General features: G+C 34.3%; 1 protein-coding gene across 2 annotated transcripts in view; it reads left to right on the forward strand.

The window, feature by feature from the left end:
• Positions 1-16,559, forward strand: part of ZMYM4 (zinc finger, MYM-type 4) — a 195,148-nt gene that overhangs the window by 162,904 nt on the left and 15,685 nt on the right. For both annotated transcript variants that reach the window (XM_006886432.1, XM_006886433.1), the window contains 4 exons: positions 467-561; positions 7,126-7,297; positions 7,473-7,568; positions 12,316-12,467. In XM_006886432.1, the coding sequence (XP_006886494.1) occupies positions 467-561; positions 7,126-7,297; positions 7,473-7,568; positions 12,316-12,467 (515 nt within the window). The remainder of the gene's footprint in view (positions 1-466; positions 562-7,125; positions 7,298-7,472; positions 7,569-12,315; positions 12,468-16,559) is intronic.

The raw sequence follows: 16,559 nt of genomic DNA on the forward strand, positions 1-16,559 counted from the left end.
TTGAGAACTGCCTTCAAATGATGCCATCATCCATGCTTTTGAAATACCATGTTTTAGCAACTACAAATATAAAGGAAATATCCTTGGCCTTTCCTTATATAATCAATGTATGGAAGGCTCTGAACGTGATAGGGGTTATTTTGTCTCTATACTGCTAAATTACATTCATTAAAGTGCCATGGTGCTTTAAAAAAAAAAAGCCGCTTTAAACATGGGTGTGCATAAGCGACTTGGTTTTTAAGATACTGATTTGTACCATATTATTTTTATAAATGGGTAATACCTTTTTTACCTTTCCCCAGTACCCATATAAGTTTTCTTGATATTTTGCAACTTTTGGCTTTCTTACGTAAATAAGTAAAATTCTTATTTTACTAGAAACACAATAATATAATAATCTCATAAGTCACAATAATCTAAACTTGAATTATTTACCTAGCATCATTTTTTCTGCTGATTACTATAGAATCATTTGACCCCCTTAATAAAGGGCAAGGAACCCAAGCACGCTCTCGAACTAGACGACGACACAGAGATGGATTCCCACAGCCCAGACGAAGAGTAAGCAGCACCTTAATTTTTCTGGCGTTTTTTCCCTTCATTAGATAATCTTATACATTATTTTGCAGGTTTGTAGTTTTACTATTTATATTTCTTTAGGCAAAGGCTTTTTTCTTGCTTCTGTGATTATGTTTTCTTAACTTTTAAAAGCTTTTTATAATATGTTCTTTTAAAAAATATTTTAAAATCTGGCTTCTTTGATATATTCTAGAAGATTTTGTGGCTTAGTGATTAAAGAATTTCACTGCTAACCCAAAGGAAGGCAGTTTGAATCCAGTAGATGCTCCAAGGGAGACAGATGGACAGTGTTTTTGTTCTGCCCACAAAATGCCTGTCAAAGAAATGCCCTGTTAGGGCAAAGAGATTGGGGGGCTGGGGGATCAGTCATTTGGTCGGCTTTTGATTGGCTGGTTACTTTGCCTGCCTTTACTCTTTTTGTGTCACGTAGACACTAGTTAATTTCTTACTTTTCAAGGACAGACCAGGCTTTACCCAGGGCACTCGTGTTTGCCCTAAGCTAAGAATTTTTATGGCCCGCTTCTGCCTCTAGCGTTAATGGGGGTTTATAAAAAATGGGGTTTCTGCTGTCCCTTCATTTTCACTTGTGATTTACATTCTCTGAAAAGCTCCTAAATGGTCAGCTTTGGGTCAGTTCTGACTTGATGGCTAAAAGTTGGGAATTTTTTTCAATATATAGTATAATAGAGATAATAACTATTTTGTGCAGTATAGTATAATAGTAAATTTGACATGAACTGTTTCTCAGGTTAAACAGGCTCTCCTATATCAAAATTGAAAAAACGATAGTCACTTTTTAATCAGCTCTATTGAAGTATAATTACATCTGAAAATGAATTATAAGTGAACAACTCAGTGGGCTTTGCTAAATGTTCATAGTTTATAATAGAGGAAAATTGAACATTGTAAAAAAATGAAATAAAACACAAAAGATTTACTACTTGGGTAAATTCATCAGCTATGATGGACTGCCATTTACCACTTGAATCAGTCAGTCTTATGATTTATTCTGGGAATGCAAAATTGAGGAAGAATGAAGTTGCATTCATCGCTGAAAAGACCATTTCAAAATCAAAAGTACAGTGAATGCTGTGAGTGACAGGCTACTATTCACACACATGCATGGAATACCTGTATTATACCCTTGTTACTCAAACATCTGCACGAGTAACTAAGCCAAATAGTAGGAAAGTGAAAATTACTACCAACTTTTGTAGTCCATAATTGACCAAACATGCAGTCAGGATGCATTAGTAATAATCAGTGCCTGGAATGCAAAAATTAGAAAAAAATGAAGAAGGAATGGTAGTTGCAAAATACGGAGCTAGTGACAGAAATAAGGCTGGAGAATGAATGTTTGAATTTTGTATATCCAGTGAGCTGTTTATTTTATTACACCTTTTTTAACAAACGCAAAAAGTATACACATGAACCTAACTTAATAGACTGCACAGGAATCAGATTGTATGTAAGGAATCTTTGGAGAAGTTCAATATCAACAATCAAAACCAAGCTTTGTGCTGGCTGTGGAGTAAAACATCAGTTACTCATATAGAAGTTGAGTTTGAAACTGAAGAAGATTAAAACAAGTCCATATGAACCAAAATACAACCTTGAATCTATCTCACATGAATTTAAAAATTTTCTCAAGAGTATCTTTAAAGCATTGAGCATTAGTTATCAAAGACTAGATGAGTTGTGGGATAACATGAAGGTTATCATCCATGAAAAGAGCAAAAAGACACTATGTACACAGAGGAGTGGGGAGGGAAAGACCAAAATAGATGTTAGAAGACACTCTGAAAATTGCATTAAAGAGTGTCAAGAAGCCAAAAGTAAAGGAAGAGATGCAGAGTCAATAGAGATGGACAGAATATTTCAGAGGGCAGCTCAGGAAGACAAAGCAAAAGATCATAATAGAATGTGCAAAGAGCTGGGGTCAAAAAAGCAAAGGAAGCACTGAACGGTATTTCTTAAGGTGAGAGAATGGAAAAACTAAAGTCAAGGCCGAGTTTATAATACTGAGAGAAGCAATGGGCAAAATACTGAACGATCCAGGAAGCATCAGAAGAAAATGGAGGGAATACAGTGATTGCACCTAATATAATTAGTTGACATGGAAATATTTTAGGAAGTAACACAACCCAGAACTGTTGGTAATGAAGGGAAAAAAATTTAAGCTACACTGAAAGAATTGGCAAAAAATAAGTCCCCAGGAAGACGATACCAGTTGACCTATTTTAACTAACAGATACATAACATCCCTGGATATACTCACCAGTCTTTCACAGGAAATTTGAAGAAAGCTGGTGGCCAGCTGACAGATCTGGAAGAGATGTGTGTTTGTTTCCAGTCCCAAGAAAATGATCCAACAATGTGTAAATTGTAGAATAATATTATTTAAATGTTGCAGAAAATCTTCAGAAAATAGCTTACATTGACAGAGAAGTACTAAAAGTTCAAGGTGATTTTAGAAGAGGCAATACCACCAGAGATAGCATTGCTGATATCAGATAAATCTTGGCTATGCAAAAGTATTTGATTGTGTGGAATATAATAAACTATGGTTAACATTGAAAAGAATGGAAATCCCAGAATATCTAATTGTGCTCATATAAAATCTATCCTTAAACCCAAGAAACTATTGCCTTAACAGAGCAAGGGAACACTGCATGGTTTAAAATCAAGATAGATATGAATCGGGGCTATATCCTTTGTCCATACCTATTTAGTCTGTATAGTGAGCACATCTTTTGAGAAGCTGCATTCTGTGAAGGTAAAGGTGATTATTAAGATTGGAAGAAAACTCATCAACAACCTGCATTTTGCAGGTGACAATCTTGCTTGTGGAAATTTAGGAGGACCTGAAATTCTTGCTACAGAAGATCTACAGCCTTCAAAATTAATTATATCTCAGTGTCGAGAAAATAAAAATCCTTACCACTAGGCCAGTAGGCCAACATCATGGTAGATGGAGAAAAGATTAAACCTTTCATTGATTTCATCTTGCTTGGATCCACAATCAATAAATACCCTTGGCCCTTGGAGTCTAGAAATTAAAAGATAAATTGCTACTCTCAGCTCATTACTTCAAAAACTAACAAAGAAAAAGAAATGTTGTGAACAAATATGCGGCAGTTAAGAAGATTGTAATTAGAAATTTGGTAGATGCTTCCACAGTCAAGGACAGTTCTAAAGTGAGTGTGTCTCTGATGCATTTAGGCTTCTTAAGCTCTGTGTAAAACTACTCTGTTGTATGAGTTGTGCATTCACAGGAAGATGGTAAGGAATGTATTGCATAAAACCAGGAAGGATAGAACACCCCCACCCAGATTTAAAGACTTAGCGCATTGGAGAAATCTGCTGTAAAGCAACACTCTAAATTGCTGAAGAGCAGTAATGTCCATTTAAAAACTAAGGTGCACTTCATTCAAGCATGGACTAAAAGTCACTTGGTATTGTCTGAGAGAATTGTTCTTAGTGGCAGAATGTCATCTCATGCTCTGGGCATATTGTTAGGAAGGGCTATTCTTAGGAAAGGGACTTCATGGTTAGAAGGATGGAAGGATAGTGAAAGAAAGGAAGAACTGCAACAAAATAAATTGACACAGTGACTGCAGCAGTGGACTCAAGTATGTCGAGAGATTATAAGGAACGCTCAGGATAGGACAGTTCAGATCTGTTGTTCATAGGGTCCGTATGAGTTGTACTCTGTGGCACACAATAATAAGAGAGTCATGATACAGGAAATTTCCATTCTCTCAAGAAATTCCAGCTCCTAATAACAAGTGACCTGCTTAATTAATCTTTTCAAAGATACCATGTAAATGGATCTCTATAATATTCAATATTACTGTTTTGTTTCTTTGACTTAGTTTTTTGAGATTCATCTGTGTTGGTACATGTTGTTTTTATGTGCCATCAAGTCACCTGCAACTCATAGTGACCCAGTATACAGTGGCCCTAAACTCTGCTCTGTCCTGTTCCAATCTCACTCTCTCTGAGACTCTACACCCATTACCCCAGTCATTGAATCAATCCATCTCATCGAGGGTCTTCCTCTCCTTACTGCCCCTCTACCCTCTTAAGCATGACATCCTTCTCCAAGGACTGGTCCCTTCTTGCAACATCTCCAAAGTATGTCAGGCGAAACTTCAGAATCCTTGCCTCCAAGGAGCAGCCTGGTCTCACTCTCCAGGATGAATCTGTTCGTTCTCTAAGCAGCCCATGGTATATTCAACACTCTTCTCCAGCATTACAGCTCAAAGTCTTCAATTATCCTTCTATGATCCCTAGTCATCGTCCAGCTCTCTGATGCATAGCAAATGCACCTTACGTCTTCGTACTGATTTCGCTGTTCTTTAGTACTTTGGATAGGTCTCAGACAGCATACTTCCCCAATGCAATGCATTTTTTAACTTCCTGCCTGCTGGTGCCAAGAGTGTTGATTGTGGAGTCAGACAAACTAAAGCTGTTAATCTCAGTCTCTTCATCGTCTGTCATGAAGCTTCCAATTGGCCCAGTGGTGAGAATCTTTGTTTTCTTGATACTGAGCTTCAATCCATATTGAAGGCTGCAGTCCTTGATCTTCTGCAATAAGCGCTTTAGGTCCTCCTCAGCTTCAGTAAGCAGGGTTCTGTCATCTGCATAATACAGATTGTTGATGAGTCTACCTCCAATCCTGATGCCACATTGGTGGACACAGAGGAATTTTATGAAACAACAATATGAACAAGAGCCTGTGGTGATGAAGGAATAAGTTCAAGCTGAATTGGCAAAAAACAAGGTCCCAGGAATTGGTGGCATACCAATTGACATATTTCGACAAACAGATGCTGGCCTCGATTTACTCACCAAGTTATGCCAAGAAATCTGGAGGACAGCCACCTGGCCAGCTGACTGGAAGAGATCTATATTTGTTTGCATTCCAAATAAAGGTGATCTAATAGAGTGCGGAAATTATCAAACCATATCACTAATATCACATGCAAGCAAGATTCTACTAGAGATTATAAAAAAAAAAACTGGAACAGCCCATCAACAGAGAACTGCCAGAAATTCAGGTTTGCTACTCGGAATATTGTAGCTAATGTCAGATGGATCTTGGCTGAAAGCAGGGAGTACCAGAGGAATGTCTATTTGTGTTTCATTGACCATGCAAATGCATTTGACTGTGTGGACCACAATAAACTGTGGCTAACTCTGCGAAGAATGGGAATCCCAGAACACTTGATCAAGCTTATTCAAAACCTCTGCTTGGGCCTGGAGGCAGTTGTCAGAGCACAGCAAGGAAAAACTGCATGTTCAGAATTGGGAAGGGTGTATGCCAGGGATGCATCCTATCTCCATTCCTGTTCAATCTGTATGCAGAAGATTATCCTGGAGGCTGGGTTCTGTGAGGAGAAATATGGTTTTTACATGTACTCCTTTTCCCCTTACCCCTCAGTGGCATTTCATTGTATGTGTAAAGCGTAAGTTTTTTAGAAACTGTTTTAACAGTTGCTGGAAAGTTAAAATGCTTTGAGTTTTGACACTCTTGTATAAAAAAGCAGTGAATATTTTTGAATGTCTTTGCATAAAATATGTTTTCATTTCTCTATGGGAAAATATTTAGGAATGGGATTGCTGAGTCATAAAGTATGTGTATTTTTAATGTAAGAGTTAGTCAACTTCTTTTCCAGGGTAAGATACCATTTTGCTTTCCCACCAGCAGTATATTAAAGTTCCATCTGCTCCATAGTTTATTATTATTATTTTTTTAATTCTAGAATATCTAGTAATCTTGTCTCCTTTTTATATTATCTCATTGTTTTAAAGTTTTTATTTCTCATTATACGTGATGTTTAATGTTTTTTCCTAAGCATGTGTGTCATATATCTGTATTTTTGGTCAAATCCTTTTTTCAAAACTATTCAAATTTTTTATACAGTTCCCCCCCCCCCATTGTTTTGGAGGGATTGGTGATGGGTTTCATTTTTCCAGTTTTACTCAGAACCAAATGTATTATGTTTTAAGTGTTCTCTATTATTATAGATACCATTGAGTTTCCAAATACTCTGCTATATGTCTTTTTAACTTTTCTTAATGATGTCTTTTGTAGAACATTGAATTTTCATTTTTACAAAGTCCGATTTATCAATATTTTACTTTTAGCTCTTCTTTTTTAGTATTTCATCTAGAAATTTTGTCTAAACCATGAAAGATACTCTTTTTCAAAAGTTTTCTATAAAACTTTAAGCTTTTATTTTGATCCCATTTTGATGTAATTTTAAAAATTTATTGGGGTAAAGGTCAAAGTTCTCTTTTTTCCAGCATGTTATTACTGTTCTTAAAAAAAATTAATCATTCCCAATTAAATTTCATTGACATCTTTTAAAATTTAATATATAAATCCGTTTTTAAAATCTCCTTTTATCTTCATTGGTTTTTACTTCTGTTGTATCAGAACTAGCTTGGTTTGATCACTGTAACTATATGCTGAGTGTTAAAATCAAGAATATAAGTTCTCTCACCTTTTTTTTCCCTTTCTTAAAAATTACCTTACAGGGACGGAAGAAGTCTATTGTGTCTGTAGAGCCCAGGAGTCTTATTCAAGGAGCTTTTCAAGGGTGTTCTGTGTCTGGGATGACACTGAAATACATGTATGGAGTAAATGCCTGGAAGAATTGGGTTCAGTGGAAAAATGCTAAGGAAGAACAGGAGGATCTGAAATGTGGAGGTAAATATACAGTGTAAATTTGTGTCTTAATCCAGATGGGGGAAATATTGAGAAATAAGGCTATAAATCTATACAAAGAAGAAAAATTCTAGGTCACAGATTCCAGAAAACTTCAGTTTGGATTTTAATTACTTTTTATATTCAAATTTCTCATCTGTTTTCCTTTCCTTATCAGGTGCTGAACATGTGTCATCCAGCCCATGTCCTGACTCCTTAGGAAATCCTCAAGACCATGCACGCCATCAAGATTCCTCAGAGCCAACCTGTAGAGGTAAAACTTTTCTCCCTGTTTTAAACATCATTGTCCATTTATTTATATCTGTAAATAAAGTTTATAATTTGAAATTTTCATTTTAGGAAAAAGTCTTGGTTTGGTTTGTTTTTTTTATCACTCCTTACCAGATACATACTGTTTTACTCAAATATGTTAATAGATTTTTCCATTCAGTTAAAGACTTCTGTTTTAACTTTCTGTGTTGTCATAATCAAACCTAACAGAATCAGCAAGCAGTCCCTTAATATTCATGGTGAAATTTGTATAATAGTCTCAAATTATTACTTTTAATTTAGTTGTTTTGTGTCTGGACCCACAGAAAGTTTAAATACTACATGGGGTGAATATGCCTCTAGTTCTTTTAATCTGTAACTCGGCTTTTCTCAACCACCTTCACTTTAAAAATTTCATTTTTATTGAAGGTAAAATAAAAGTAAGATAAAATTTTTCATTATAGGTGTTTTTAAATGTCTCATTTATTGTGTACCCTTCTTTCTCCCTTGAACCCTTCTTACCCTCTTGAACTGTATTCCATAATGGCTCTATCATGTTACAGTCCTTAATCCATGAATAAGTGATGAAGCCATCTTTATTTTTTCTTCTTTAATATTTTTTAAATAAAATTTTATTTTAATTAGAAGTTATATTTTCATTCATTCATTGTTGCACATTTTAGCCCCATCCTCTCTTCCCCCCTCCCTCAGTTCACTTTTTTTTTAATATTTATTCATTGTTACACAGTTATCTCCCCTCCCACTCCCCAGTCCTCTTTGCAATGTTATAGCTCTTATTTTGGGCTATTGTTGTATGTATAATGTGTAATATATTCATTTTATCTGTCCGAATGAAGTGGTCATTATCTATCCACTCTTACCCTATTCTCCCAGTCTCCCATGTCAAACCTGCTTTATAACAGTAGTGCTAAGCAGTATTTGTCCTTTCATGACTGAGATATTTCACTCAGCATCCTGTCCTCCAGTGTCCCCCATGTTGTGTAATGTCTTACAAGTTCATTGTTTTTCAGTGTTGCGTAATATTCCATTGTGTGACTATACCATAGTTTTTCTACCCATTCATTTGTTGATGGGCACTTGGGTTGCGTCCATCTTTTTTGTTGTTGTAAATAACGTAGCAGTAAACATAGGTGTGCATTTATCTGTTTGGGTGGCAGTTATGGTTCTTTAGGGTGTATTACCAGTATTGGAATTGCTGGGTCAAATGGTATTTCTATTACCAAATTTTTGAAAAAGTGCCAGACCACCTCCATAGTGAATTTTGCTGCTAACTCTTTATGTTGCATGTCTCTAGAGGTTTGAATCCATCAGCACCTCTGAGGAAGCAAGAAAGGTATTCTCATTCCATTGTGATTTTCACCTCAGAAACATAATGGACCATTGCTATGAATTGGAACTGACTCAGCAACAGTCAGTAAAAATCACAGCACTCTGTTTTAGAACAAATGATGGAGAGGAAAGTGAATGTGGCAAGAATATTATATAAGATTGCAGGTCCTAAATGTATTAACTAAGTGTATTAATGTACAGAGGATGCCCATGAATTTCTATTACTTAGCCAGAAAATAAGATATTGAATATTATTTACCAAATATGGTGCAAGGTCCTGGAGAGAATAAATCAGACAATAATTCTTTATCTTATAAACTATTTTCCCTTTGCAGAGACATCTTCGGGGAGCCTAAGTGCTGGGAATATGTAATTTTGTCTAAATTGAGAAGTGCAATTACTAGAAGACATTTTCATTCACTATTTACAATATAAACTAGCCTTTTATGTTTAGAGTTGTATAAATTCTATTTGATAATTCCTCTGCCCAAAATTAATTCTTCTTCATAATCTTCTCCCACCTGTGCTTCTTGCTATTCTACTGTACACCTAAATACTTGAACTTAATACTTTCCAATTTTGAGACCTAGTACACACTTCTATTCTTTGACTGTGTGTTAAGATGTTATGTGTATTCGATTCCTGGTCAGGGAACCAAAAAAGAAAAAAAAAAAAAACATAAAAAAAAATGATGTTATATGTACAAGAGATAAGAGTTTTGTTCTATTCTGCATAATTCTCATGATCTCCATCACACTTAAACCCATTGTTAAAGTCATTGTGTCAGTCCATCTCACTCTTTCCCAGCATGATGTCTTCTTCCATGGACTTGCCTTTCCTGACAAAATGCTCAAAATAAATGAGAAGTTTCACCATCCTTGCTTCTAAGAAGCACTCTGGTTGACCTTCTTCCAAGACATAGTTGTTTGTTCTTTGATCTTCCTTATTCATTATCTAATTTTCAAGTGTATACAAAGCAATTCGAAATCCGTGGCTTGCATCTGACACACTTTAAATTCTCATCCTTGCACTTTAACACTTGAAAAATGTTCCTAATAGATTTCCTGAATACATCATTTGATTTCAGTGTTATTTTCCTTTACTTTGACTTCTTTTTTGCTCCAGTGCAAGTTCAGAGTCTCTTATTAACCCTTTTGTTTTTTTCTTTCTTCCTCGTCTTTGTAATGACTTTTTTTCTTTCTTTATGAGTCATGTCCTTGATGTCACCCCACAATTTCTCTGGTCTTCATTCATTAGCGCTCTGTGCATTGAATATATTCTTACTAAGGTTTTAAATTCACTTTAGATTCAAGGTTGTATTTTGGTACTGATGGTTGTTTTTTTAACCTACGATTTAGACTTGAAGGTGAGTAGTTGGTGGTCTTACCCATAGTCAGCCCTTGGCCTTGTTTTGACAGCTAATACTGAGTTTCTCTACTCTCTCCACAGATGCAGTCAGTCTGATTCTTGTGTCATGCTACTTTTAAAAAAAATTTTTCCCATTGATTGTTGCACATTTTCTTCCTTCACCCTGCCTTCCACTGCTCCCAGTCCACTTTGAAGTGTACCTCTTGTTCCCATTTGTTGTCATACGTATAATGCCTAATCATGTATTCCTTTCAGATAGAGTTCTTTCCCATATCTGTTCCAATATAGTGTTCATTATCCTTCCACTCTTTTCATATTCTTCCCTCAACCTCCCATATCATTCCTTTTTATAACAGTGGTGTTATTCCGTATTTGCCCTTTTGTGACTGAGATAGTTCACTCGGTCTAGCGTCTCTCAGGCTCACCCATGCTGCACAATGTTTGGGGTTTTGGGTTTGGTGTTTTTTGTTTGTTTTTAAAAAAGGTATTTCCAGAGTATAAATCATTGAAACTCTTATCTTGAAAATTCCAGTCTCATTTCTGTCACCAAGGTTGTATTTTCAAATTATCATTCTTTTTCCACATTTCACCAATTAATTAATTAATAACTCTTGATTGCATGTTTGATCATTTCTTACTGCCAAAGTTGGTTTGTTGTTGCTGTGTCACCTGCAACCCATAGCAACACTGTGTACAGCAGGTCTTAACCCTTCCCTGTCCTGAGCATTTTTGCCTTTAGTGTTTCATGCATATATTTGAATAATGGTCATCTTATTAGATCCTTTTGTGTGCATATGGGTAGTATCCTATCACTCACAGAATAGTACTTCAGGATAAATTTTGAAATGCTCTTTTTGACTATGAATGCAACTATATTCTTCAATTTATTATTCTTTACATAGTAGATCATATGGTTGTCCAATTAATAATGTTCAATACCAGTCCATCTAAGCTCTCTGATACCTAGGATGTTCGTATCTTTATGCATTCCATTTCATTTTGGACAACTTAAATTTTCCTAGAGTCATACTTCAAACATTTCATGTTCCATTTATTAATATATGTTTACAGCTGTTTCTCCTCATTTTGAATCTTGCCACATCAGCAAATGAAGGTGCTTCGTCCATCTGAATGTTTATGGTAGATGTGACTTGGAGGTGGCAGTTCAAAATTGCATTGTGGGTGCCTTCTACCCTAAGAAGCTCATTTTCTGGTATTATGCCCAACAATGTTCTTTGTAATCTATAGGACTTTATAAGGCCTGTTTTTTCAGAAGTGTATGTCTAGGCCTGCTTTTTAGTTTGTCTCCACAGTCTTCTGTTACATACTGTAGGATACTTGAAGGTGGAATCAGCTGTCTGGCAGTGACTTTTATTTCAGATTTTTAATCATAAAAATATGATCTAAAGTTAAATAGCATTTGTTATTTCAGATATTTTCAGAACCTTTTAAATGTACTGAAAGACACATAGTAAATTCCTTAAAAATGTTTATATTATGTGTTGTTGTTGTGTACCGTCCAGTCAGAACTGACCCATAGGTGTCCCTCCAGTGGGTTTTCAGATGCATTTAATCACACAGGAGGAGATTGCCTATCTTTCTGCCATGGAGCAGCTTGTAGACTCAAACTGCATGCCTTGAGGATTGCAGCACAGCTTCTTGCCACTAGGCCACCAGTTTACAGCATTTCAAAATTTGTCAGATCTTAGAGACTTCTTTTTTTCCCTTCAGTTGGAATACTTTACCTAGCCACTTGTTTCTCCTTTTTAAGACTTAGCTCAATTATCTCATCGTCCAGAATCTAAGCTGACATTTCTCAGTCTATTAGATGTCCCTCTATCATAAAACATATCATATGCACTGCATTTTTATTTTCTTAAAGTTTTAAGAACAATATCTGCATTTAATCTTATCAACCACTTTACATCATACATCAGGGCACAGTTGGTTTGAATGTATATTGTGTTAAATCATGTGATGTTACTCTGCTTGTTGTAAAGTTAATATTTCAGATGTTTTTTGCCTTTTCACAGTCCGTACTATCAAACTTAAGGAAGATATTTTATCCTGCACTTTTGCTGAGTTGAGTTTGGGCTTATGCCAGTTTATCCAAGAGGTGCGGAGACCAAATGGTGAAAAATACGATCCAGACAGTATCTTATATTTGTGCCTTGGAATTCAGCAGGTATAACTTAACTGATTATTACAAAATTGATTGCAGTTTTCATGATTTTGATGGAATTTATTAATTAATTTAAGAAATTATAATGTACATTGATTGTTTAACCTACTCTAATATTTTTGTTCTTGAGCCACTGATATTGATTAAAAATTGTTAATTGGGGATGGTACATTTTATTAGTAAATAGATAAAAAGGACATGAACACATGCATAGCAGTTCATTATAAAAGCAACATGAGTAGCTCTGTGTATTATGTAACTTTTTAAAGACAGTAAGATTTGTGTCTCCAACACTGGTGAACATTTAATAATTTTAATGTTCAGTTTTAATAAAAGTTTCATAAAATATATTCTGTGTAGCTGTTTGTAAGGAGTACATACTTTTAAGAAAACAGTATAATCATATATTTAAAGAATTTTTCTTGTCTAAATTTTTTTTTTGGTTGATGCTGAGAATAAGTAGATAACATTTATATACCAATCCAGCAGTTACTTCATATCCGGTTTAGTGACTGTTACTTTCTGTGACAATTACTTTCTTCAAGTAAGTGCAGTCAATCTCACTTCTCCTGTGTTATTTTTCTTTCATTAATATAAATTCACTGCCCTTTAAGGTTCCTGTTTAATCATTGAGTTTCTGTTACTTACTTGATCCCACATGGATTGAACTGGCATTTTTTTACCATGTAAAGTGAAATTCTTTATTTTAAGATAACTTCGGAAGAAATGTTTTAAAGTTTAAAGGTTATCTCAGAGCAATATTTTAAGGGTTCATCTACCTTCTTCGCTCTGGAATTCTTGAGTCAGTAAGATTAAGAATTAGAAATTCTATACTGCATTTTCCTCCTTTTGACCAGAATTCTTGTATAAAATCTTTGATCAAAATGTTCAGTAGCCACACATCATCCATTTCTTCTGGTATTATGGGAAATGAGGCAGTTATTCTTGAATACTATTGTCATCAAGTCAAGCATGACTCATAGCAACCCTCTGAACAAAAAGCTTCAAGTCTTTCTATAGCTATCATCATTTATCAAAGTTCATAGAGTTTCCAGAGGCTATTAGCCACACACATTGTATATCCCCTTCCTGTTGATTCTCCTTCCTCTTTTTTCCTAGATAAATAGAAATCAGTTGTGCATTGGTGAATGCTTCCAAGTTTTTAAGACCATTGATATTATGCAACAAACTTGGAGTAAGAACAATGACACTAAATATATTTTTAGGCAGTTAACTGAATATTCTATGAAATGGTGGCCATAAACTGCCAAACAAAGGAACCTGAGCCCTAAGAAATTATTTGGTTGTACATAAGTCAACTCAACAGCTACTCTCCCTCTATGAAATGTATGTATATATATTTTTCACAACTTTTTTTGGTCAGCCTTTTAGAGGTTTACAATTTATTGATAGCAAAATAATCATATTTGCAGTTCTAACCTTAATGTGATTTTTTTCTATCATCACTCCTTTTTCTCATTATCTGTCATCCTTGATAACCACTAATAAACTTCCTAAGCTTTGTATGCATTGGCCTTTTATTTCTGTTTTCTTTAAATGAGGTAATAAAGTTTTTGTGCTTTACTAATTAGAATAGCTCCATCTGTATTGTAGCATGTATCAGAACTTCTGTTCTCTTTTTGACTGAGTATCCCCTTGTATGTGTGTATTACATTTTGTTTATTCTTCAGTCGTGAACATTTAGAGTCTTTCTGTCTATTCCAAATAGTACAGCATTAAGCATTGTTATTTAGGTCTCATTTTTAAGTCTCTACTTTCAAGTCTTTTGGGATATATACCTAGGGGTGAACTTACTGGATTGTATAGTAGTTTTGGTTTTAATTTTTTAGGAGAACTGCCACACTGTTTTTCACAGTAGTTGTACCATTTTGTATTTCTACCAGCAATGGATATATTGTTAGGTGCTGTCCATTCAAGTACAACTCCTAACACAGTGAATATACAGATCTGAACCCTAACCTATCCTGTGCTATCATCATCATCTCTGACACACTTGAACCTATTGCTACAGTCACTGTGTTGATTCATCTCATTGATAGTCTTCTTCTGTCTTAACTGACCCTCCACCTTCCTAAGTGTGATGTCTTTTTCCAAGGAATAGCCTCTTCTAGCAACATCCCCAAAATGTGTGAGCTGAAGCTTCATCATCCTTGCCTCAAATGGTTAAGAACTGTAGTTTCTCAACATCCTTGCCAGCATTAACTGTTTTTCCTTAGTTGTTTCCTTAAATCTTAGACATCCCTACTGGCAGCGAAATGGCTTCTCATTGTGGTTTTGATTTGGTTAATGATACTGAGTATGTTCTTTGTTCATTCTGTAATTGGGTTGTCTTTTGTTGAGTTGCTAGTGTTTTATTTAAAAATAATTTCTAAATATTCAAGTTGTTTTGGCCAATAGTTCAATTTTTTTACTATTCCAAGTTAATATTCTGAATTCAGAACATAAAAATGGAAATACCCTCACTACCCACCGAAGTGTAATAGTTAAGTAGATCATCACATATTTATAAAATTTAGTATGTAACAAGTTAGTAACATGTAAATATACTAAACATTAAATGAACAAATAAGTTACCACATTATATGTATATGTATCCATAAAAGGATATGACAGTGTCCTAGTATTGATACAAATATAATTTGTCTTTTATCATTTTAGATACAGATATAGCATTAATACCTGTGTTAGGAACTAGTCACATAAATACATGAGAAAATTAAATTCCACCCAGAAAACTTGACAATATTTTCATCTCTGAATAGAACTCAGGATGTTTATTTTTTTCTTTGCTAAATTGTCTTGCATTTGCCTGAGGCTTCGCTTTAACATTTATTTGTTCTTAAATTTTTTTACATGATAAACAAAAGCTACATACAATTTTATTACAGAGTCTGTTATACTAGCCTTTTTCTATCCTAGATTTTCAAGTTATTTTTTTGTTTTCCTTCTACATACAGTGCTTCAGAAAGCATTTTGTTTATATATCTTATGACCTGGTGTGTATATTTTTATACTAAAGTACATAATTATTTTCTCAATATGTTAAGTTACTGAAAATGTATTTTCTGTATGATTCAAGAATATTACTGATGAGCAGTACTTGAAAAATATAACCGTTATGAAAGATTGTATAAAGCAAAGTACATTCATGAAACAATGTAGATGATTATATACAATAAAAATATGTCATAAAAATATAAAAGTATAGCCATTTATGCAAGCAGTGTTATTTTCCCACAGAACATAAGTACATATTTTATTAATTCATAAGTTTGCATTATACCGTGAACCAAGTTTTAGACTTAGAGATTTTTAAGTTAACAATTGAGTTTTAAAGGTTTGTGGGGTTTTTTTCCCTCCGTGGAAGTATATTGAATACCTGCTGCATGCCAGGCATGCATTGTTCATAGGTATGGTTGTGAAGGTAATGGATATATTTCTGAGTATTTGTAGTTTGAAATATTACAGATTTAAAGAATATCTTCTAATTCTGTCAGTACTGATGTCAAGAAATTAAGATACTACTGAAGATTATTAATATTCTCAGCATTTGCATATATCCAAAATATGTTTTTTACATTATTTTAGTAAAAACATTTGAAAGCTTTATATGCTAGATATCCTGTATCTATAAAATCTTGTGTAATTTATGAGTGAAAATACACACCCATAAAATTTATTTTTTGGTATATTTATCATGCCTTTTGTTTACCTTAGTAAATTATTTTATATCAAGTACTATTTAAAATAAGCCTTTAATTGACAAATAGTTATCTAATGACTGTTAGAGGCAGCCATAAATAAGAAGCCCTTGTTGTGTAGTGGTTGAAGTATTATGCTACTATCCAAAAGATCGTTTGTTCTAACAGCCACATAAGTAGTATACTTCTATTAAGATTTGCATCCATGAAAACCCTGCCAAGTAGTTTCTCTGTCCTATAGGGTAAAAAGTAAAGGCAAGTTTGAAATGTTAATCTAAGTAAATTTTGAAGTTTTCATAATAATAAATAACATTTCCATTACATATAAGGAATTTTTTTTTCTTTTTTTATTAATTTAGTTTGTTTTTTTTTT

This window comes from Elephantulus edwardii, unplaced genomic scaffold (genome assembly GCF_000299155.1).
Source record: "Elephantulus edwardii isolate Elephantulus edwardi_28Jun2011 unplaced genomic scaffold, EleEdw1.0 scaffold00049, whole genome shotgun sequence".
Taxonomy (NCBI): domain Eukaryota; kingdom Metazoa; phylum Chordata; class Mammalia; order Macroscelidea; family Macroscelididae; genus Elephantulus; species Elephantulus edwardii.